At 43.3% G+C, this 24,483-nt stretch overlaps 1 protein-coding gene across 1 annotated transcript in view; it reads right to left on the bottom strand.

The window, feature by feature from the left end:
• Nucleotides 1–24,483, bottom strand: part of MSH5 (mutS homolog 5) — a 123,513-nt gene that overhangs the window by 44,227 nt on the left and 54,803 nt on the right. The window contains exons 11-15 of the mRNA XM_073598965.1: nt 23,870–23,932; nt 22,469–22,597; nt 19,485–19,557; nt 17,908–18,017; nt 9,079–9,159 (exon numbers count right to left, since the gene is read on the bottom strand). Of these exons, the coding sequence (XP_073455066.1) occupies nt 9,079–9,159; nt 17,908–18,017; nt 19,485–19,557; nt 22,469–22,597; nt 23,870–23,932 (456 nt within the window). The remainder of the gene's footprint in view (nt 1–9,078; nt 9,160–17,907; nt 18,018–19,484; nt 19,558–22,468; nt 22,598–23,869; nt 23,933–24,483) is intronic.

Here is a 24,483-nt window from a genome sequence, read left to right as displayed (position 1 = left end):
GGGAGGGGCTGGGGAAGACCCGGCTGTCATGGTGCACGTTGGCACCAATGACAAAGTCAGAGGCAGATGGAGTGTCCTAAAGAATGATTTTAGGGACTTAGGAGCTAAATTGAGGAAAAGGACCTCCAAGGTAGTGTTCTCAGGAATACTACCGGTACATCGAGCCACACCAGAGAGGCAGAGGGAGATTAGGGAAGTAAACAAGTGGCTGAAGAGCTGGTGTAGTAAGGAGGGGTTTGGGTTCCTGGAGGACTGGGCCGACTTCTCAGTCGGTAACCGGTACTATAGAAGGGACGGACTGCACCTAAATGAGGAGGGTGCAGATCTGCTGGGAATGAAGATAGCCAAAAAGTTAGAGGGGTTTTTAAACTAGGCGATGGGGGGGAGGGTCCAGAGACAGTGATAGCCAGCGCGGAAGATATTCCAGAGGGTAGTATTGGGGGCATTAGTGGTAGGTTAACCAAAGCACAAAAACACAAGGTGAGTATAGTAGCAAGTCCAAGTTGCAATCTTGAAACACCCAATACAAGGACAATATGCGACCGGTCTAAACTATGTGGCATGTTCACCAATGCCAGGAGCCTGGCGGACAAGATGGGTGAACTAGAGATACTGTTGTACAAGGAGGATTTGGATTTTGTGGGAATTTCAGAGACCTGGTTCAACAGCTCTCATGATTGGCTGGCAAACATTCAAGGGTATACCCTATACCGCAAGGATAGAGAGGGTAAAAAAGGGGGAGGGGTATGCCTATATATCAAGAATAATGTACAAGTGAATGTGAGAGATGACATCACTGAGGGGGCTAGGGAGGAGGTGGAATCTTTATGGGTAGAGCTCCAAAGGGATGAAGCTAAGGGGAAAATAATACTGGGAGTATGCTATAGGCCCCCTAACCTGAGGGAGGAAGTGGAGACGGATCTCCTATCACAAACTGGATTAGCAGCAAGGATGGGAAGTGTTATCATAATGGGGGATTTTAATTATCCAGACATAGACTGGGCGGAGGGAACCGCGCATTCATTTAAGGCTCGCCAGTTCCTTAGTGTCTTGCAGGACAATTTTATGGGTCAGATGGTAGACGCACCAACTAGAAATAAAACATTACTAGATCTACTGATTACCAACAATACAGACCTGATAACAGATGTGGAAATACGGGGCAATTTAGGTAACAGCGATAACAGGTCAATTAGTTTCAGTATAAATCACACAAATAGGAGACATGAAGGGAACACAAAGACACTGAATTTCAAAAGAGCCAACTTCCCTAAACTACAAACCTTGCTAAAAGGCATAAATTGGGATAAAATATTAGGAACAAAGAATACGGAGGAGAGATGGGTTTGCTTTAAGAGCATATTAAATAAGGGCATTAGCCAATGTATCCCATTGGGTAATAAATTTAAAAGAGCGAACAAACATCCTGGATGGCTTAACTCCAATGTAAAAATGCATATAAAAGCAAAGGAGAAGGCCTTCAAAAAATACAAGGTTGAGGGATCATCCACAGCATTCAGAATTTATAAAGAATGCAATAAGAAATGTAAGGGTGCAATTAGGATGGCTAAGATAGAATATGAAAGACACATAGCGGAGGAGAGCAAAAAAAATCCCAAGAAATTCTTTAAGTATGTAAACAGTAAAAAAGGGAGGACAGACCATATTGGCCCCATAAAGAATGAGGAAGGACATCTGGTTACAAAGGATGGGGAGATGGCAAAGGTATTGAATTTATTCTTCTCCTCAGTCTTCACGAGTGAATCGGGGGGCTTCAGTAACCAAAACTGCAGTGTTTATCCTCATGACACAACACAGGAAGCACCTACATGGTTAACAGAGGACGGAATTAAAATTAGACTTGAGAAACTTAACATTAATAAATCACCGGGACCAGATGGCTTGCATCCGAGGGTACTTAGGGAACTCAGTCAGGTGATTGCCAGACCGTTGTTCCTAATTTTTACAGACAGTCTATTGACTGGAATGGTACCAGCTGATTGGAGAAAAGCCAATGTAGCACCAATATTTAAAAAGGGCCCAAAAAACATCCCTGGGAATTACAGACCAGTTAGCCTAACATCAATAGTATGTAAACTCTTGGAGGGGATGATAAGGGACTATATACAAGATTTTAGTAATAAGAATGATATCATTAGCAGTAATCAGCATGGATTCATGAAGAATCGTTCTTGCCAAACCAATCTATTAACCTTCTATGAGGAGGTGAGTTGCCATCTAGATAAAGGAAGGCCCATAGACGTGGTGTATCTGGATTTTGCAAAAGCATTTGACACAGTTCCCCATAAACGTTTACTGTACAAAATAAGATGCGTTGGCATGGACCATAGGGTGAGTACATGGATTGAAAACTGGCTACAAGGGCGTGTTCAGAGGGTGGTGATAAATGGGGAGTACTCAGAATGGTCAGGGGTGGGTAGTGGGGTTCCCCAGGGTTCTGTGCTGGGACCAATCCTATTTAATTTGTTCATAAACGACCTGGAGGATGGGATAAACAGTTCAATCTCTGTATTTGCAGACGATACTAAGCTAAGCAGGGCAATAACTTCTCCGCAGGATGAGGAAATCTTGCAAAAAGACCTGAACAAATTAATGGGGTGGGCGACTACATGGCAAATGAGGTTCAATGTAGAAAAATGTAAAATAATGCATTTGGGTGGCAAAAATATGAATGCAATCTATACACTGGGGGGAGAACCTCTGGGGGAATCTAGGATGGAAAAGGACCTGGGGGTCCTAGTGGATGATAGGCTCAGCAATGGCATGCAATGCCAAGCTGCTGCTAATAAAGCAAACAGAATATTGGCATGCATTAAAAGGGGGATCAACTGCAGAGATAAAACGATAATTCTCCCGCTTTACAAGACTTTGATCCACCCGCACCTGGAGTATGCTGTCCAGTTCTGGGCACCAGTCCTCAGGAGGGACGTACTGGAAATGGAGCGAGTACAAAGAAGGGCAACAAAGCTAATAAAGGGTCTGGAGGATCTTAGTTATGAGGAAAGGTTGCGAGCACTGAACTTATTCTCTCTGGAGAAGAGACGCTTGAGAGGGGATATGATTTCAATTTACAAATACTGTACTGGTGACACCACAATAGGGATAAAACTTTTTCGCAGAAGAGAGTTTAATAAGACTCGTGGCCACTCATTACAATTAGAAGAAAAGAGATTTAACCTTAAACTACGTAGAGGGTTCTTTACTGTAAGAGCGGCAAGGATGTGGAATTCCCTTCCACAGGCGGTGGTCTCAGCGGGGAGCATTGATAGCTTCAAGAAACTATTAGATAATCACCTGAATGACCGCAATATACAGGGATATGTAATGTAATACTGACACATAATCACACACATAGGTTGGACTTGATGGACTTGTGTCTTTTTTCAACCTCACCTACTATGTAACTATCTATGTAACTATGTAACTAAACAGCTAGATCTTTCAGTCTCAATTCTTGATTTTGGTGCTGTCCACCTGGGGGATTTGGGTACTCCTAGAAAAAAAAAATTATTTCCCAGCATGTATTTGATTTTGTTTAATGTATTTTTTGCTGTGTGCCAAGCCCTTCCATGTGCACCTTGCTCTAAAAGCTAAACATGAATTGGGGTGGTTACCATTTTTGTTTAGCTTGCTTGATTCGGGTGCTCCTGCTTCCTTTTGTGTGTTCCAGCTCTTCCTGGTGTATTCTCCAGAATACAGAGTGAAAAAAAAAAATTCAGCACTCAGTTACAATTGTCTGAAATGTCAAAAAGACTAGGCAGACCTCTTTTACAGTTTCCGGGAAAAGAAACTCTCCTCACATGAAACAATTTTCGCATCACATAACCACATACGGTATGCCCAAACTTTCTACATTGGGTTATATTAGGATTGGTTGGACATGATGGGCAAAAGTTCTCTAAGGGTGCCTGACATTAAATGCTCATCCTCTTAGCAGTGGGCAGAAAAACAAATACTTCAAATTAGATCGTTCTTTTTTTATTTTATTTTTTCTTAAATTTCTATTTTTCTATTGTATAATAATGTTTTGTAATTCCATTATTATTCAGTTCTTGTTTTGTTAAAACATGCAATTACCAAAGAATGTCCTGAAACAACATGAAACTATGATATAACATACATGTTTCATATGTAACCTGATTATGAAAGTTCTTTCTTTCTAAAGTTTTGTATATACTTGTATTTCATATGTAATTAATGTTTATTCATGTGCAATGACAATACCTCTTTAATAAAAAGTTTATAATTAAAAAAACTAGATCTCTGAAAACCCTCCTTACTTACATCAAAGAGACCACCCTCAAAAAAAAAAAAAAAAAAAGCTCATAAAATGCTTTTTTGAAGCCCAGGAGAGTTTTGGAGAGGTTTATTGATACACTGAACACAAACCCCTACTACAACTACCAGTTAGTATCTCTAAAAGCTCTGTACCTGAGACCCACCAATACTTTCTATTTACATTGCTGCCCCTTGACAAGACATACAGAGGGTTGGCCTACCACCGTGCCCACAATAATTGAGTGCATTTTCATCAAGAACCACAGTGGGGTAATTTACTAAAGGTAAATAGACAGTGCACTTATCAAGTGCAGTTTCCCCAGAGCTGAGCGAATATAGTGAAATTTCATGTTGTAAAGAATACCTAATTAGGTGCAAGGAAAAAAAAAAAATTCTGCTTGCGCATGATTGGATTATAGAACTCAGTAGAGCTTCACCGCATTCAGTAAGCTCTGGAAAATGAGTGCAACTGCACTTGCAAAGTGCACACTCTATTTGCCTTTAGTAAATCAACCCCAGTGAGAAATCAGTACAATTTAGCAGTGCATTTTATTCTTCAGATTACTGTATAGAAAATACATCTCTACAGCTGACCTATCTATCTGAACTATCTGACCTATTGTTCTATGTTCACATATAATGCCACTAATCAAAACAATTCTATGTAGAAATGGTTCTACTGTATGTGAAAAAATGTGTTAAACTGATACTGGTATCATCTTTATACCACAATAAAAGTATTTGTTGGAAAAAAGTCCAGCAGGCAGAGTGGGAGCCTCTCATAAGTACAGCCAGTGTGAAGAATCAGGAAATCCATGCAAGTATCTCCCCAACCTATTTTCCAGGAGATATAAAAACTGACAGTTGGTTTTTAACTATTTTGGTAAAAGGAGGAATCAAATCATCTGTCTGTTTTGTTGTCTGTGGTGCCATTAAGAGATTTTCTCTCACTTTCTCTCCAAGTCACTATATTTTTACTGGACAGGACATGAGTGGAGATCTGCAACTGGTACACAGGCAGTGATTACCGTAATAGCGGATTGAGGTTCTAGCCTTTCATCAGCTTTCCTACAATAAATATTTTTATTGTTGTACAAAAAGGGCACAGCAATAAGAACCTGACACAGAAGCAAACCCATCCCCACCATGCCCAAAAGTAAATTAATTTATTTTTTGAATAGAATTATTTTTATTCATTACAGGTACTTATATAGCATCATCATTTTACACAGTGCTTTACATATTAATTATACATTCACATCAATCCCTGCCCTCAAGGAGCTTACAATCTAAGATCCCTAACTCACATTCATACATACACATGCTAGGGCCAATTTAGACAGGAGAAGAAAAAACGGGGGGTTTTGGGACTTTGAATGAGACATGCAGCTGGGAAGGGAACACAACATAGTACTAGAAAGGATATCTAATAAGTGCACCGTATATGCGACCGCATCGTGCTGCATAGTAACAAGTTAATAAACAGTCAAGTAAAATAAATCAAGGAAGCTTTATTGGATAGTCAAATACATAGTATTAAAACGTCATATAACAGCATGATGGTATGGCAGCCTATTATAGTCATAATGGTACCATAATACAAAGTCATCAGACTACTATTTGCATGTGGCTGCATCATAATGTCAGAAATGTCTGATGAGTGGACCATATTGGTGACAAAATAGCCTGCATATACACTTAATCATATAGTAAAACATATAGGTACACATTCCATAAAGCTAATCCAGAGTAACAAAGTAACCTAGCAACGAAGCAGCATGATGTGGGTCGCAATGGTGAGGTAAAAATTAGATTCAAGCTAATAGTTGTGTGTCTTCACAGTATCACAATAATAATTGGTGAAATCCAAACGGCATAATAAAGTGGAAGTATAGGGAGGTTGTTATTGTGAGTAGCATCTAAAAGCTCGACGCGTTTCATGGATCTTTCCAATCTTCAGGAGCAGATGCAAAGTAGCTATCTATAAAAAATATAAAAAGATATAGGGAGATGTTCAGGGGTTTACCACAGGACAGGCAAGAAAAGGTTTTTTGTATTAAGATCTTAAAGTAGCAATGGTAGCTTTGGACCATAATAAATTACTTACAGAGAACCTATGTGGGTGGGTGGAGGGCATCGAGTGTGTAAACCTGTCAGGGGTATATATGTACACAATCCCGGGAGCTGAGGCGGCACCTAGAGGGCAACTGGTGTTTGTGAGAAGCTTAAAACATTGTGACCGCATGTTCATATCCTATAAAAGATCAATATAAAGTTGCTAAATGTGACTATATAATAGGGCAACAGTGAAATAAAATAATTATGATTGAATAAATATAAGTGAATACCAACGTGAACCAAAGAGTATAGAAGTTACGATGTTTTGAAATGTAGAGGGAAAAAAGGGAAAGTGGATATGTACAGGTAGATAATAATGTAATGACCAATCCAAGGAAAAAGTAGTAAAAAGAGGTAAAGTTTCAATGGGTAAGCCAGTACCAAAAAAGGGGGGGGGGTTTGGTAGCCGCAATAGTAAAGGTAAAAAGTAGCCATAATACTACCTGTGAATCCCCAGACACCAGATGACATCTGAATGGCCACCGGTAGGAAGTGTTTGCAGGGAATGTGTGTCCAGCTAGGAGGAGTGAGTATCCCAGCATTGGGCGGTTCTGTTTCCCGCTCTGATGGCTGGCTCCCTTCTCTGTTTTGTCGCCCACGTGGCGTTGGCGGGCACCTATTGGTGGCTTTCTGGGATACTCACTCCTCCTAGCTGGACACACATTCCCTGCAAACACTTCTTACCGGTGGCCATTCAGATGTCATCTGGTGTCTGGGGATTCACAGGTAGTAATATGGCTACTTTTTACCTTTACTATTGCGGCTACCAACCCCCCCCCCCCCTTTTTTGGTATTGGCTTACCCATTGAAACTTTACCTCTTTTTACTACTTTTTCCTTGGATTGGTCATTACATTATTATCTACCTGTACATATCCACTTTCTCTTTTTTCCCTCTACATTTCAAAACATCGTAACTTCTATACTCTTTGGTTCACGTTGGTATTCTCTTATATTTATTCAATCATAATTATTTTATTTCACTGTTGCCCTATTATATAGTCACATTTAGCAACTTTATATTGATCTTTTATAGGATATGAACATGCGGTCACAATGTTTTAAGCTTCTCACAAACACCAGTTGCCCTCTAGGTGCCGCCTCAGCTCCCAGGATTGTGTACATATATACCCCTGACAGGTTTACACCCTCGATGCCCTCCACCCACCCACATAGGTTCTCTGTAAGTAATTTACTATGATCCAAAGCTACCATTGCTACTTTAAGATCTTATTACAAAAAACCTTTTCTTGCCTGCCCTGTGGTAAACCCCTGAACATCTCCCTATATCTTTATATTTTTTATAGATAGCTACTTTGCATCTGCTCCTGAAGATTGGAAAGATCCATGAAACGCGTCGAGCTTTTAGATGCTACTCACAATAACAACCTCCCTATACTTCCACTTTATTATGCCGTTTGGATTTCACCAATTATTATTGTGATACTGTGAAGACACACAACTATTAGCTTGAATCTAATTTTTACCTCACCATTGCGATCCACATCATGCTGCTTCATTGCTAGGTTACTTTGTTACTCTGGATTAGCTTTATGGAATGTGTACCTATATGTTTTACTATATGATTAAGTGTATATGCAGGCTATTTTGTCACCAATATGGTCCACTCATCAGACATTACTGACATTATGATGCAGCCACATGCAAATAGTAGTCTGATGACTTTGTATTATGGTACCATTATGACTATAATAGGCTGCCATACCATCATGCTGTTATATGACGTTTTAATACTATGTATTTGACTATCCAATAAAGCTTCCTTGATTTATTTTACTTGACTGTTTATTAACTTGTTACTATGCAGCACGATGCGGTCGCATATACGGTGCACTTATTAGATATCCTTTCTAGTACTATGTTGTGTTCCCTTCCCAGCTGCATGTCTCATTCAAAGTCCCAAAACCCCCCGTTTTTTCTTCTGTTGTATACATGTTGGGGATGGAGGTACATTTTTTCAAATGTCCTCATTTAAAGTCCCATTTAGCTAGTTTTCTCGTTTTCAATTTAGACAGGAGTCAACGTACCAGCATATCTTTGGAGTGTGGGAAAAACACAGCTCCCCATTGAAATGAATTAAAAATGTGTCAAAAGCGCACTTCGGTTACATTTTTTGAGTCATATGTTCATGTTTCCCAGGTGCATGCTGGGAGTCAGGCACTCAGAAAACACATAGAAAATGTGTATGCTTTAATATTGCTTTTTTTCAACGGAGTAGTGTGGAAGTGCCCTAAAGCCTAGTACACAAGGGCCAAATGTGGGGCGACATCAGCCGGTTCATGAAAAACAGCCCGTGTGTATGGCAGACAGTCTGACAGAAGCAGGCCGTTCGGCCGGCTTCTGTCAGAAGTGATTGCTGGAAAACCAGCGACCGACCGGCTCCCAGTTAACGCTCTTAGCCAGTTGGGGGGGGGGTGTCCCCCTGTCAGAACACAAAACCCACAGGGAGATCGCTGTACGAACGTCGGATCATTAGCACAACGGATCCAACCAGAGCAGTCAGGTTGAACAGAAAAAAAACTGCTAGTGTGTACCAGGCTTTAGTAAGAATACAGTCTGCACCAACACGTGATATAATAAGGTTTGTCTCATTATGCATATGGTGAATGGCAGACAAGGTAGAAGATAGTACATTTCTTACCACAAATTCCAAACCTTCAATCTCAAAGTCAGTTTTGTCCTTCATAAAGTCAAGACGTTCAATTGACAAGAGGAAACCAATCTAGAAGGGTTTATAAATAATTTCAGAGAAAGGTGAAGTATTCAGCAAATACATGTGACCCTATACCTTACACATATACAGTAAGTGCAACTACACACTCGCAGCTTAGTGTGCCTTGCAGCTGAAAGGTATAGGATGCCTTCCAGTGCTTTGCATGTAGCAACACAAATACTTGACAGTCTTTCTGAATACAGTATATTGTTAGAAAGTATCTATTACAGTTATGTGAAGGTGAGCCAAAGGAATACAAATGCCATCCACAAAATGAACATTTTGGTCTACATTCTGTGACCTAATAATTCTAAAGAAAACTTTAAGGCATGCTCCTTTCTCAGTGCAGTAACAGTTCTCTGAACTGAATAAAAAATGCATCTCTGGTGACTCCTTTTTTTGATCTGGCCCTTTGCATAGTTGCTCCAGTTGTAGACCTTTCCCTTTGCTACACCCTCACACTGACTCCATCAGGCAATTCTAGATGCGGTGTAGGAGGTGTGTCATCTTGGTTATCCTGCTAATGACGCAGGTGTTCTCTGCTTATCCCCCCCCCAAACATTGATGATATCACTGCTTCCAGCCCTTTTACAAACATGTTTCTTTTTTTAGTGTGGCCAGAGTCCATAGGTCTAGTATTGTTGCTGTCCAAACCTAAACAAACAAAATACATAATTCCATGACTTACCTGCACAAAATAAACTGAAAACAGTCATGTGTTAGTCTGATAATTGACCGAGGTGAGGTTCACCATTTCCTGGGTATGGCACACCATGCAGACAATCATTTCTATAACCAGTGTGCATTTTTATAAAGTTTTTTTTTTTTTTTAAGAGACCATTTGACCAACTTAAAACATTTGCAGGCAACTGCACAAACAAAACAAGCATTTTAATTGCTCACTTGCATTGTTTATCCTTTCCATTAAGATTTTTATATTGATTTGCAATGTGCCTCCAAACGTACTAGGGAATTCACACTCCAGAAAGTGCCAATTCTGTATCACTCCAGCACAGCCCCCTCCCTCCTTGCACATCATAGCCCTCTTCTCTTTTGGGAGTGTCTGGTTACTGTTTGAGTTGGCACAGCTCCTCTGCCCCTCCGCTCCCTACATAACCTTTTATGTAACTGCCGGCAAAGGAGTGAAGATGAATCTTGAATGACAGCTTTGAGTCTGCTGGGCTTCTGATATTTCATCCCACAGACAGTGCCCAGCAGCAGTTGTCTGCACAAGGAAGGCTTTTACAGGTAAACAACACACCTAAAACACGTTAAATGCACATATCTTATGGAAATATTTTGTTGAAGTGAATGGTCTGGAGGCAGGGTCTTTTTAAGGCCCTGCTGCATTTTTTAGCCATTTGCATGGTGCAATATACATTCTAACCAGTAGATGACAGTATGTTTATAAAAACAATAGAAAGTTTGATCATATCCAGCAGTACGGAATGATTAAACCCTGGGAAAAGCAGACTCGACTTACATAGCAATCAGCTGTCCCTAAAAATCATTCCTTTAATGGCGAAATCTATTTGCTGTTGACTACGATTCCATTTTTTTTCTCATTTGCTTTCGTTTTCCAGTTTTATTTGGTCGGCCCAATATGTAATGTTTACTGTACAGTTTTATATATATATATATATATATATATATATATATATATATATATATATATATATATATATACAAACATTTAAATATTTATACTTATTGTTGTGACATTTTTCTTTTATCAAGGTCATGTTATAGTTGGAGTAAACCACTTGAGTACCTACTTGTTTTCAGTGCTGTGACAATTTGACTGACAATTACTCTGTTGTGCAATACAGTACCCAAATGAGTTATTTTTTTGAGACAGATAGGGCTTTCTTTGGTGGTATTTGATAAATGATGTTTTTTTTTTTATTTTTTACTATAAAAAAAAAAAAAAGACCACAAAAATGGTAAGAATAAACAGTTTCTCCTAACCTTCTGTTAAAAAATGGCAGAATAGTATGAAACCCCCTGAAATTACCATTTTTTTCGACAGTAGACAAAAGAGATGAAATGAAATGAAGAAACATGCAGGTACTGATGGGGGTTAAAAACGTAGCGTGAGAATGGTGAACTAGATCTACCACGGGTAGGCAACCTTACAGAGGTGGAGATCTACCTGAACAACACAGGAGAAGTCAAAGGTCACCGGTCACAGTGCTGCATCCTCACATCTGATTTAAACCTCTAATTGCAGGACTACCGTGTTGCAAATGCGTGCATTGCTCGGCAATCATGGGTTTAAATCAGGTGTTGAGAAGGCATTATATCACCTCCCCACCACCCATCAACACACACTCGGATCGCTTTTCAGAGCACTTGTGCTCATTCACACGTAAAGTTAGGGGGAGGTAAACCAACAGGATCTAATAGAAGTCTATGGCTAAGCGCAGAAAACCCACAGGAAAGCTGCAGGTACACTGCACTGCACCCATGGTGTGGGTAAACCACAGCACATCAGTGTGAAAGCAGCCCTATACTTTTATGCCCAGTGTATTGCTTCACACTGACCTGAAGAACTCTTCTTTCCTGCTGCTGGCACCACTCTGGAGACCGCTAGCCGGGATAAGAGGTGGAGTGCAGTTGGTATCACTCCGCATGGGACAGGAGCCGGCACTACAGAGGAGGCATGGGGTAATATGGCTCTTGCTCCTTTCTACTGCTCTAACTTTACAAGTAGTCCCTCTGCATTGCACTCTGTTTGATGCTCTTGAATGGTAGGTCAGCAAACCCAGGCCGAGATCTACCAGCCACCTGTCCGTGATCTACTGGTTGCTGACCCCCGAGGTACAGTAATGTACAGGTCATACACAGAGGAAGGAGAAAGTAAATGGGTTAATGTACTGGTCACATACAGTGTCAGGCTGGAGATGAAGGGGTTAATATCAAGATGTGAAGGATAAATGAGGTGAAAGGGTTAATATAGGGTCAAATAGAGATAGTACAGTATGTGTAGAAGAGGAGGGGGTTAATAAAAAAAGATCCTGGTGTCAGTGAAACAAAATTAATTAACAAATTCACTCTGCCCACATTCACAATTACACAACCTCTCTCCTCCTGATGTAAGGGGAAGGAGAGGGACCAGCACTGTAACCAGTACCATGTCATCACAATGGTGACCATTCGCAGCAATCGCATGGTATCCAATCCCTCGGATCAGCTGGGTAATGGTTCTCTGTGTTCTGAGCGGTCTAATGACAGCTGGGTACAAAGTCGTCACCGTGCGGATCAGCCACCTGACAGCTATTTATCTAGTGCCGTTTATAAATGGCACTGGGTAAATAAAGGGCTGCCGACCCGCCCCTATAAAACATACCACGATACAAAAGTGGTTAAAGAGGAATTGAACCCTGAAAGATCTTTCCGGGGAAAAAAAGCATGGAGAGGTCAAAGGACTACCCATTATTATTTCCTGTGATATCCCTGCAGCTGATCTTTCCCCCATCTGACTTACTATGCATGCCTTGCTCTGCTTTGTGTCTCAGGAGGCAGCCATTTTTGTAGAAGGCAGGGCTTTGCCTCCACATGTCAAAACATTCAGCAATGGCAGCAGTGAGAAGCACAGTAGTAACATCACCAAATCGGACTCCAAGTCTTCCAAAACTAGCAGCCAGAGGCAGCAGTGCCCCCAAATCTCCAAATCTCACACTGCAGATACACAGCTACTGTATAAGGCCAGGGGAGGCACCAGGGGGTTCTTGAGTATGCTATAGCACCTCCAAAACTGGAAAAGCACCTTTTTTTTGCCAGCTGCCGCAGTAGTGCCACCTCCCGCCCACCAGGTACATTACGTGGCAGAAGCTCATACTGCTCTAATCCCTCCTCCTTCAGTTCCCTGGGCTGGTAGTTTCATTAGGATCCGGTTCCAGAAAAGCGCCGGCAGTGGCCACATGGATTATCTGGATGCAAGAACATGGTGAACAATAGTGAACAGCTGACCCATGAATAAAAGTAGGTGGAGGTGTTGCATAGGTGACCTGTGGCTGTAAAAAAGGGGAGAGTGCAAAGGCGATCAGTGAAGGGAGGGGAGAGCAGAAATGACCATTGGATGGAGGGGGGAAGGGAGAAGTAACCAGTGAATGGAAGGGGGGGGAGCAAAGGTGGTTAGTGAATGGAAGGGGGAGGGGGAGAGCAGGGGTGACCAATGAATAGAGGGGGGGGGAGCAGAGGTGACCAGTGGAGGGAGGGCGTAGGGTGCAGGGGTGACCAGTGGATGGAAGGAGTAGGGTGCAGGGGTGACCAGTGGATGGAGGGAGGTGGGTGCAGAGGTGACCAATACAGGGAGGGAGTTGGCTGCAGAGGTGGCCAATACAGGGAGGGAGGTGAGTGCAGAGGTGACCAATACAGGGAGGGAGGTGATCAGTGGATGCAGGGTGGGGGGTCCACAAGTCATCCACAAGTGGATGGAGGTGGGTGCAGCGGTGGTGATCAGTGGATGGATGGGGGTAGGTGCAGAGGTGACCAGTGAAGGGAAGGGATGCAGAGGTCACCAGTGGATGGTGATGGGTGCAGAGGTGACCAGTGGATGAAGGGAGGGGTGCAGAGTGACCTGTTGCTGGTAGAAGAGGGGAGAGCACAGGTGACCAGTGGATGGAGGGAGTGCAGAAGTGACCAATGGATGGAGAGAGGGGGTACAGACATGACCAGCAGATGGAGGGAAGCACACAGATCACCAGTCTACAGGAGCACACTGACCACAATTGTACAGGGGCACATGAACCACCAGTGTTCAGAGGGCACATTGACCAGTATACAGGGGGCAGACTGATCACCATCATACGGCGGTCACATGGACCATCATTTTACAGGGGCAGCACTAAACACCACTGTACAGGGGACACACTGACCACCATTTTACAGGAGGTACGCTGACCACCAGCATACAGTAGCACTGATCACCAATATACGGGGGGGGGCACAATGACCATCAACGGGAGAGGCACACTGAGAAAATAATGTTGTACACAGTACACAGTCTTGACCAACACTCTATATACATAGTGCTGATCTGTTTACGCTACAGTATGTTGTATGATGTTTCACAGTAAAGGGTGCACACTGACTGTTAACTCCTGGGGATTCCTTATTATGCAATGGAGGGTTATTTACAGTGTTGGGGATTAATTAATTTGCAGGGCTGAAGGTTTGCTACTGTGCTGTGCTGGAGGTTTATCATTGTGCCATGCTGGGGGTTATTTACTGTGCCATGCTAAGGGTTTAACTATTGTGCAATGTTGGGAGTTACCGGTAATTATTGTCCTGTGCTGGTGGATGATTGTGCCAAGCTGGAGGTCAATTATTGTAACATTCTGGGTGTTCATTTTTGTGCTTTCTCAGCGGTTAATTATAGTGCCATGCTGGGGGCCAATTGCTGTGACATGTCTTGAGGATTATTGCTAGCCATGATATATGCTGGGGGTTATCAATGCTGGCCCTTACACTTGCTGGGGGTTATCAACGCTGGTCCCAATTAGGCTTATTGTACTTCATCAATCTCTTTAGTGTACCCTAAGGCCCTACTTTGTCTATACAAAAGGGAAAAGGTGGCACATTACAAGCCATAGGCCGTGAAGAAACACCTACTTTTTGGTCACGCCTACAAATGCACAGCAACACCAACACAGAACCCCCAATAAACTCCCTGGAGTTTTCCCTGTATAAGGCTGGGGACACCCTCATATACCAGGAAATACTCTATTGTTCACAAAAATGTACAATTTGCAGTGTATTGGTAAGGCACAATTAACATTTCTAGATGTTCCCTGTAATATAGCAAATCTTCACTTTTTAAATTCAGATCCACTTCATTCACATTCAGCTGTACTTGTTTTCTAACGTTGAATGCATTTCTGCACTCACCAAGTGGCTTCCTCACTTCTAATGTGTTTTGCAACAGTATTTATGACACCATGGTGATTGGGTTAGGTAAATAAGAGCAGGGTGGTAATACAAGCTTTTACACCCCCTGTAATGTTTTTGGCCAATCAGCATCTGCTTTGACACATTCCAACACACAATGATCAGATTAAGGTAAATAAGTTACCTGTGTGACTATAAATGCTGGGCTTGTTCCTGGCGCTAATTTAAAATGAGGAAATGCCACTTGGATTAGTAGTGAAAAGTCTGATATATTACACATACCTCCCAACTTTTGAACTTCAGAATGAGGGACAAATGAGGGAGTAAGTGAGCTGCAGCATGTGTAATGGCAAAATGTGGGTGTGGCCAAAGTCTTAATGGTGGGGGGGGCTTAAGGGGGGTAGTTAAACAAAACCCAGCTCCCTCACCTCTCACAAATGTCCCCCCAGCTCTCTCACCAATGCCCCCCTCCTCCCTTACTAATGCCCGTATCAGCTCTCTCACCAATTCCCCCCTCCTCTTTTACTAATGCCCCCCCCCAATGCCCCCTCCTCTCTTAGTAATGCCCCCCAGCTTTCTCAGCAATGCCCCCCCAGCTCTCTCACCAATGCCCCTCCAGTTCTCTCACCAATGCCCCTCCAGTTCTCTCACCAATGCCCCTCCAGCTCTCTCAATAATGCCCCCCCCCCAGCACTCTCACCAACCCCTCTCCTCTCTTACTAATGCCCCCCCCAGCTTTCTCACCAATTCCCCACTCCTCTCTTACTAATGCCCCCCAGCTCTCTCACCAACTACATATAATTATATATATATATATATATATTTTTTTTTTTTTTTTTTTTTTTTTTCAAGAATAGAATGCACTCCACTGACCCTTACACTGACTTATCTGATTCCTACACTAACCTACCTGATTCCTACACTGACCACTACATTAACCTACCTGATTCCTACACTAACCTACCTGATTCCTACCCCCTCCATTGGGGGGGGGGGTCACATCCTCAGCTCTGAGGGGCTAATGCTGGGACTTGTAGTCTTTCACTTTTGGGGGGGGGGTCACATTCCCCAAAAATTAAGGAATTAAGGACTACAAGTTCCAACATGAACTCCTCAGCTCTAAGAATGTGACTCCCTCCAAAATTGAAGGACTACAACTCCCAGCATGAACCGGTGTGATCTAAGGGTATAACCCCTTAGATCTCACTGGTTCATGCTGGGACCTGTAGTCCTTCATTAGGAGGATGGGATCAGTTGCAGTGGTGGGGGTGGATCAGTGGCAGTGCTGGGGGGATGGGTTCAGAGGCAGTGCTGGGGGGGTCACTAACTCTCACTTGCTGTCACCTGTTAGTCAGTGGTTAGTTCCCCCTGCCTGCATGCAAGAGAGGTGTGTGAGGATGGGGTGGAAGAGGAGGTGTGAGAGAGAAAGAGAAGGGGGTGAGTGAGAGTGAGGGGGTGGAAGAGGAGGTGTGAGAGAGAGGGGGTGAGAGAGAGAGAGGGGGTGAAAGAGATGGGGTGGGTGAGAGAGAGGGGGGTGGATGATAGAGAGAGGGGTGGTGGGTGAGGGAGAGGGGGTGGGGTGAGAGAGGGAGAGGGGGTGGGGTGAGAGAGGGAGAGGGGGTGGGGTGAGAGAGAGACGGGGGTGAAAGAGAGGAGGGGTGAGAGAGAGAGGAGGGGTGAGAGAGGGGGTGAGGGAGAGAGGGGGTGAGGGAGAGGGGGGGTGGGTGAGAGAGAGGGGGGTGGATGATAGAGAGAGAGAGAGAGAGAGAGAGAGAGAGAGAGAGAGAGAGAGAGAGAGAGAGAGGTGGTGAGTGAGAGAGAGAGGGGTGGGGTGAGAGGCGGGTGGGGTGAGAGAGGGGGTGGGGTGAGAGAGAGTAGGTGAGAGACGGGGTTAGAGAGAGACGGGGTGAGAGAGACAGGGGGGTGATTAGGGGGTGGGTGAGAGAGAGGGGGGGTGGGTGGGTGGGAGAGAAGGGGGATGGGGGGGAGAAAGGGGGGGATGGGTGAGAGAAAAGGGGAATGAGACCCCCTAGCCCTGCCTGCAGTCCCTGCTGTGCCCCCCTGTCTGTGGGTAGGTGTGTGTGTGTGATGCACCTACCTCCCGCCCGTCCTCATCCTCTGGGCCTTGGTCAGCCTGTCTTCTTGCTGATGAAAGTGACAGCTGGGAGCGGACATTGGAGGAGTACAGGCTCTGGGAGGTGTCGGGGGATGCTGCGCCCACAGCTGCTCAGGTCAGGGTGGCGGCTGGTGAGGTCTTCTCCCACTCCCTGTTGGTTAAGCCAGCCTCTGATGCTGAGGCTCGTGCTGCTCACCAGGGCCACTCCTCGTTTGAAGATGCCACTGCGCCGCACTGTATATAGCTCTGCTGCCCTACACCCGGCCGCCGCCACCGGACCAGCGGTACCATGACAGGGGGCGGAGGCGAGGCTCAACCCAAAGGGCAGCTGCTTTGGGTCCACTAGGCGCAGAGGAGGAAGTTAAATCCTCCTCCGCTTTCGATACTGGGCAGTGAGGGAGTCGCAGCTGTGACGTCACTGGTTGCTAGACGCCAGGCGGCTCTAGCAACCAGTGACTAGGAGTAAAGTCAGGACAGGTGGAGGCAGAGCCGGAGCCAGCGCTACAATGGCTCAGTCTTTCCCTGTCCCCTGCAATTCAGACTGCTCCCTTTCTTTTAATTGGGGGTGCACATGGGGGGCACGGAGCCAGTGGCTCCGGGACTTCCGCGGGACTCACCTCAAATCGCGGGATGGTCCCGCGGAATCCAGGGCGGTTGGGAGGTATGTATTACATAACAACTCCAATTAAATGTGACGAACTACTACTAGCTATTTATAAGGCAGTTCTGTGTCCCTGGATTTTTCTCACCAGGGGGATGTAGATAACACTACATGATGGTATCTTCAGGTCTAAAGTCTCTAGTTCTTTCCGAGCAACATCAGTGAGAAAATCTGACAGTCCTTGGAGTCGGCGTTTCTCTGTCACAGAAGGAGATACAGTGAGTAGTAAGCTCATCCTTTATAAACGCAAGTTTCAATAAAATATCTACCTAGCAATCTACCCAACAAAAATCCACCAAACTAAATATTTTTCAGAAGTGACAGGATCACTAAAAAACTGCAAAGAAAGCACTCACCTACTTCCACATGTCCCTCGCTCGTCAGCAAAGCGTTGCTCCCTTGCTGACGAAACGCTGCAGAATGTAGGTTGCCAGTGAGGGAACGATGAATGCCAATTGATTCAGCAAAGGAATGAAACATAAGTAGGCAAGCATTTTTCCTGACTTGTTTGCCCCTGTAAAGCGTTCCTGTCACTGGCTAGCAACATGATGAGTAGTGTAACATGGCCCTAATAATTAATAGAACCAGGAGCTGTTACAGGATTTCGTCAAGAGGGGGCAGACCTATCAATTATCCACCTATTCTCCATTCACAGATCACTTTCCATTCATAGGAACTGTAGTACGGCTTCTTTGAATGGCTGGCCGCTGGAAAGAGCAAGCATAGGCGGGCACTCTTTATGAGAGCCTGTGGCAGCCCCTTAGTCCTATTAAACCTTGTATAGAGCCTGTGTAGGGAGCAGAGCAAAAGGGTGGATGCAACAGGGCCACCCACTACAGGCTGCCTGCAGAAAACTACAGGAGGGGGCAGATAAAAGAACAATCACCCTGCACAAAGAGAGAGCGCAGCAGTGACTGGTCTTAATACAGGAAGCTCTCACACAGAAGTATAGCTTTACGCTGGATTACTGCACAGATCTGCAATAAACAACGAACACCGAGATTTAGGAATACATGGGCCTCTTCTATTAAAGTGGTATTAAACCTGAAACCAAAAAATGTATTATATTGCAGCTTACTAATCATTAGATGTGATGGCAGTTTTCTTTTCTTTGGCTTGTTTCTCTTTGTTTTTACCAAGTTATCTGGCCAGTAACACACCTCCTGTGTTAATATGACACAACCCTGGAGGAATGAGCACAGGAGGCACAGCAGAATGCAGCATTTTGAGTCTGGGGGGGAGGGGTAGTGTTAAATGTATTAGCAGATTTAGATACACTAACAAATTGAAGCCAAACTCCAGCTCACACTTTATAATCAGTCACAGCAAACAGTGTTTTTCCTTTTGGGATAAAGGTTTTGCATTCATAAATAAAAGCTGATCATTTTAAATCACAGTGTTAAGCGGTTTCTCATCCATGTAAACTGATACATTCTGCTGGAGAGCTTGTAAAAAACAACAGAGTTGCTGCCTGGATCACGAGTTGAAAAGAGAAGAAAGAAAGCCTAAAAAAGAAACTAGTACAGACATCACATCTAAGAACTGGTAAGCTGCAATAAAATAATTGTTTGCTTTTGGGTTTAATACTGCTTTAAGACAATATTTGCTTATTCTGGGAAGCCACTTTAAAACTGCATTGGAGAACCCTATACATTTGTCACTCACTCTCATCCACAGCTGGGTCTACAAATGGTTTAATGCAGAAACGCTTCTCTCTCAGGCTTTCTTCGAAATTCATCTGGGTGACAGTGAACATGGAAGAGACAGAGGGAGAAAGAAAATACAGAGATTATAGCCCAATAGAGTTCTAAAAAAGTACATAAATATACACTAGATGAAATTTCACTTTTATTACACTTTAAATTTAAGTGAACAGAGACATTTACACAAATCTGTAGGGTTTTTCCTTTCAATTGAAGGCCATAACATACTATCAGGGTAGAGGTGGCAATGGCCACGGGTTGGAATGACCGTTAACGTCCGTCAACTTTTTAGTCTCTGTTGCCCAAAGACCAATAGTGCTGTGATTTAATTCAGGTTTCACCCAAATTTCCAAACTGGTTAAAATTTAGAATTGCAATGAAGTCAATAAAAGGACTGGTTTGATGATTACTTTTGGTCCTTTGGGGGGGACAGGTTACTGTAACGTGAATGGCATGGGAATCGCCCTACTGAGTTTTCATTTGTTTGTATTGGGTTTAGTTATGTAGCACCCTCCCAGATAGGCTGCTAGGATGTTAGGTACATTTAGTTCTTTTTGGCTCCTCTGCAATCATTGGAGCAGTTGTTGATTTCTTTTGGCTGTTCTAGATTTCACAGGCTGCATGTTTGATTGCATTCCCCTGCCTTCTGGAGACTTCTGGAACCTATGAGGTTGAGCAAGGCAAATGGGCAGCATGAATTTTATTGTGCTGTAGCCAATCCCTGGGGAGGTGTGTCCAGTAGGTGGCTGAACAGCACATAAATAGTCTGAGGCCTGGAGCAACCCTGTTCAAGTCCTGGGTCTAAGCCTGCAGGAGGAGTCCCCAGCCTGAGGGGCTCTGCCTCTCTGGGCAGACTGCTGGGGTTTGCTGCATGTTCACCGAGGTCCCAGCTGTGGCATAGCTGGGGGCTTACTTCTAAAAATCCTTCTTTGAAGCTAAGCACTCATCTAAGACATGCTGAGTGTTGGCTGATTCTTTCCCCCAGAGATTGTCTTCAGTTTTTGTTTGGTTTTTACATAGCCGGCCCAGTACGGTGTCACCAGAGCAGCCAGCCAATGTCCCTGATCGCCACTGTTGTCAAACCAGTGCAGCCAGCAACAGTGTTCCCAATTGATGATACATCAGTGCAGTTTCACCTCTGCCTGCTGCCTATACTGACCTTGGCCTATTTATTGACCACATTTTTGCCTGCCATCTGGACCAATACTTTTCTTGTTTGCGGACTATGTCCCTGCCTACCACCTGACTGACCCTGGCCTATTTACTGACCACATTTCTGCCTGCCACCTGGACCGATACTGTTTTTGTTAGCTGACCATGTCCCTGCCTTCCACCTGGCTGGCCCAGGCCTGTTTACTGACCACATTTCTGCCTGCCACCTGGACCGATCCCTTGCCTGTTTGCCAACTACATCTTTTCTTGCCTCCTATTGACCCATCTGTCCCAGCCAGACACCTGCACTATTGGAACCAGAGGTAATCTTTTGTTCACCATTTGTTCAGCCACCTGTACTTCCTGGCCACTGAGCATAGCATAGTCTAAACTGGTGACTTTTGTAAAGGCTTTTAATAATCTCTGTGGAGATTAGCTACCATAGTTTGTTGCCATTTCACAGGTGTGCAAAATTTTAACTCTTGATATGTTTGGCATCTATTTACTTGGCAGAACATCATCTTTTATATTTCATCAAAAATTGGATATTACATGGTGTTTGTGCACTAAAATGCATTTCTACTTAATGTGTGGAGTTTAAAGCAAGGTCACAGCTTCAAGGCCATTACTGGTTGACACGGTTGTTTCCTCAAGCCCTGTCTAGAGATCTGGCTGTTTCTAACTCTAGTCATGCCTGTTATTTCCCTTTGTATTTTGTGGACTATACTTTTATGTAGCTTGTCTTGATTGACCAACTCCGCTGCTTTCTATCATTTGCTATGACCATATGCCTGTGGGGTTACACCGGTCTAGCATCTGTCCTGACTGTTTTCAGCAGTTGTCCCCGGCAACACAGAGGGGTTGATTTACTAAAGACAACTAGACTGCACTTTGCAAAGTGTAGTTGCACTCTGCAATAGCAGTTGCTCAAGAGCTTAGTAAATGAGGTAAAGTTTCACTCTGCAAAGAATACCCAATCACGTGCAATCACGTGCAAAAATAAAAATTTGCTTGCACATGATTGGATGATAGAAGTCAGCAGAGCTTCTGTCTATTTACTAAGCTCTGGAGCAACTGCTCTTGTAGAGTGCAACTGCACTTTGCAACGTGCATAGCCTATTTGCCTTTAGTAAATCAACCCCTTAGGGTCTACTGAACTCCATGACCAGAGGATTACAAATGGTACTTGAACTGAGTATGACTGGGAACAGGTCAAATGATTATTCTGAGGTGTTGTGAATTATCAGTTTCTGTAACATGGTTTTCTCAACAGAAAAAAGAATCACATTGCTGCTGTAAAAAATAATCACAATCAAGGACTGCTGTAAGTGTACAGATGTATATAGCTACATTGCATACTTTCTAAAACCGGGGGGTGCAAAAAGTTTGAAATTTAAGTGATACCCTTTTTATTGGCAAACTTAAATCATTATTAAAGATGCAAGCTTTATGGATCTTCCTTGGGTTCCTTCCTTGCCACAAGGAAGCTTCCAAAAGCTTGCATCGCCAATTACTTAAGGTAGCCAGTAAAGTATTGTTTTGTTTTGTTTTTATGATGTCTTTGTGCCTAACAGTGTATGAAGCTGACCTGTGCTAACAAGACCGCTGCACTCTTGGAGAGCATAGTAGTCCGGGTCGCCAATGGTTTGACATGGCACTGCACAGTACTTTAGTGCTCCCTGAACAGTGCTGTTGGAGTAATAAAGACAGGTGTGTGGGACCACTGGGACCTAGAATATGACCTAGAATATAAAATGACAATTTGTAAAGAAGTATTTTTAACACTTTACTAACCACTTTGTTGATGATGCTGGCTATGTAGTTAAGGTCGTTGCTGAATGCAGAAGAGATGCGGGAAAAAAGAAGCACAGTCTGGGGCAAAGAGCTGCAAATTTCAGAAATACACACAGCGTTGTACACGGTCTGTGGGGAGAAACAATGGGAGAGATAAACACTGGATATCAACAGATACTAGTTTATGAATGAATAAGAATCTTAGAAAAGATGCTTTCAACAGCTGCCATGTATGTCAACCTTTTACATGGTTTGATGATTGAGAATATGATGAGTATACTAAAAAAAAAGAAAAGCACAGCAAGGGGGAACTGTGCCAGAGGGCATTTGTCCCATGGGCCAGTACAAATAATACTTGTTGAGCTAGTGGCCATGAGTGGTAATACTCCCTCATTTAGACCTCAATCAAAATTAGATCCAGGCAGCGAAAGCTAGCCATACGTGGATCGAATTTCGATCCATGTGTGGCACCCTGGTTGTACACAAGTTGATCTATCAATCGACTTGTGTACAACCAGCTTATCGGGTTTTTCCCGAATGATTAGTGCCACCGGTTAGAGTCGGCAATAGTAACCGCCAGAAAAATGCTATAATCTATGGCCTGCCTAAGTAAATAGTTTGTTTGCACTTGAAAAAGTCAGATGTCTACTGTTACAATTTGTGGACTATACTGTTGCACAATTTATTTTTGTAATAGGTAGATTTGTTAAATTTGCAGGGATACTTAAATAATCCCAGAAGAGATAATTATTTTTATATTTGAGAAATTGCATTATATTACATTACGTCATCCCAACGCTGGGAGTCTGGATCTGCCAGGTGCCTTGACTGAGAGCTACTGAGAGGCTGAGACAGCCACTCCCAGCCACTCCACAGCTCAGGGCTTCAGTGAGCGTGGAGGAGCAGAGCAGGAGAGCTGCTGACTGACAGCTGCTCTCTACCCGGGAAGGTGAGAGAACCGAGCCATCGGTGATGTTCGGTGGCTTGGTTCTCAGTGAGGAGGCGGCGGGGGACAGGTGCAGCATCGGACCGATGCTGCATCCACCTAGAGAAGTATGATTATGGGATAAAAAAAATCCCATACTTCTCTTGTAAACCTCCACAAACCCTAAACCACAGAAGCCATGCCTGACATAGATTGCACTGATGAGCACTATAAAGCCTGATACAATTTAGCTATAATCCATCAGTTCCTGAAATACAGTTGAAAACATGAGAAATGGTTTGCATTGTATCATCTAATCTCATTAGATTTGAGATACATATATATATTTTTTTCATTTAAGAGGGCAATCCTGTACTTAAAAGCATTATCTGTGGATGAGTGGCACTTTTATTTTATATTCTGTCAAACCTTTCTTTTAATATTAGGTTATCAACAAGCAGAGGGCACAAACATACCTTATACAAAGCCTGCCAGTCAGATACTTTGGTGCTGGAGAGAGTCATGCTCTTTAAGATCAGCTGATGAAGCAAAGGAAAATACTTAATATTTTATCACAAAAATCTTTAAAAAGGAAGAAAAATTACTGGCAGTCCCTACTTCCTCCTATCTCAACGCTATGGATTTCAAATTTTACTATGGATTTATGTGGAGTTTTTCTTCTCATGTTCCTGGATTTCCTGATTCCTGAGACTTTCTGGTGTGGATCTATCCGTGTATGGAGCAAGATAAAGATGTTGATTGAGGCTTGATTATTTCATCTTTGTGGTGTGTTTGAACCCCAGAGGGGTGTGTGGAGCACAGTTTGGAGGAGTTTGGTAAAAGGTGCACTCATCAGCAGATTACTCTAGGTCCACCATCTTCATCCACTACGGACTTTCCTCTATCACCATCTATTGCTATTATTATTATTTTGCTACTATGTTTTCATTATTTTGCAATTAATGTTCGTAGTGTCATTGTACATATGCTAGCTAATCAGAGTTGTTTTCTGATTGAAGCGCTGCTTTGATGCATTTTTTATCTGATTTTACAGTTTGAAAGATTTGTCATCTATGAGTTTAATATTTTA

This window comes from Aquarana catesbeiana, linkage group LG09 (genome assembly GCF_042186555.1).
Source record: "Aquarana catesbeiana isolate 2022-GZ linkage group LG09, ASM4218655v1, whole genome shotgun sequence".
In the NCBI taxonomy this organism is placed as follows: domain Eukaryota; kingdom Metazoa; phylum Chordata; class Amphibia; order Anura; family Ranidae; genus Aquarana; species Aquarana catesbeiana.
Note: the sequence above shows the minus strand (reverse complement) of the source record. Positions and strands in the feature narration are given on the sequence as shown.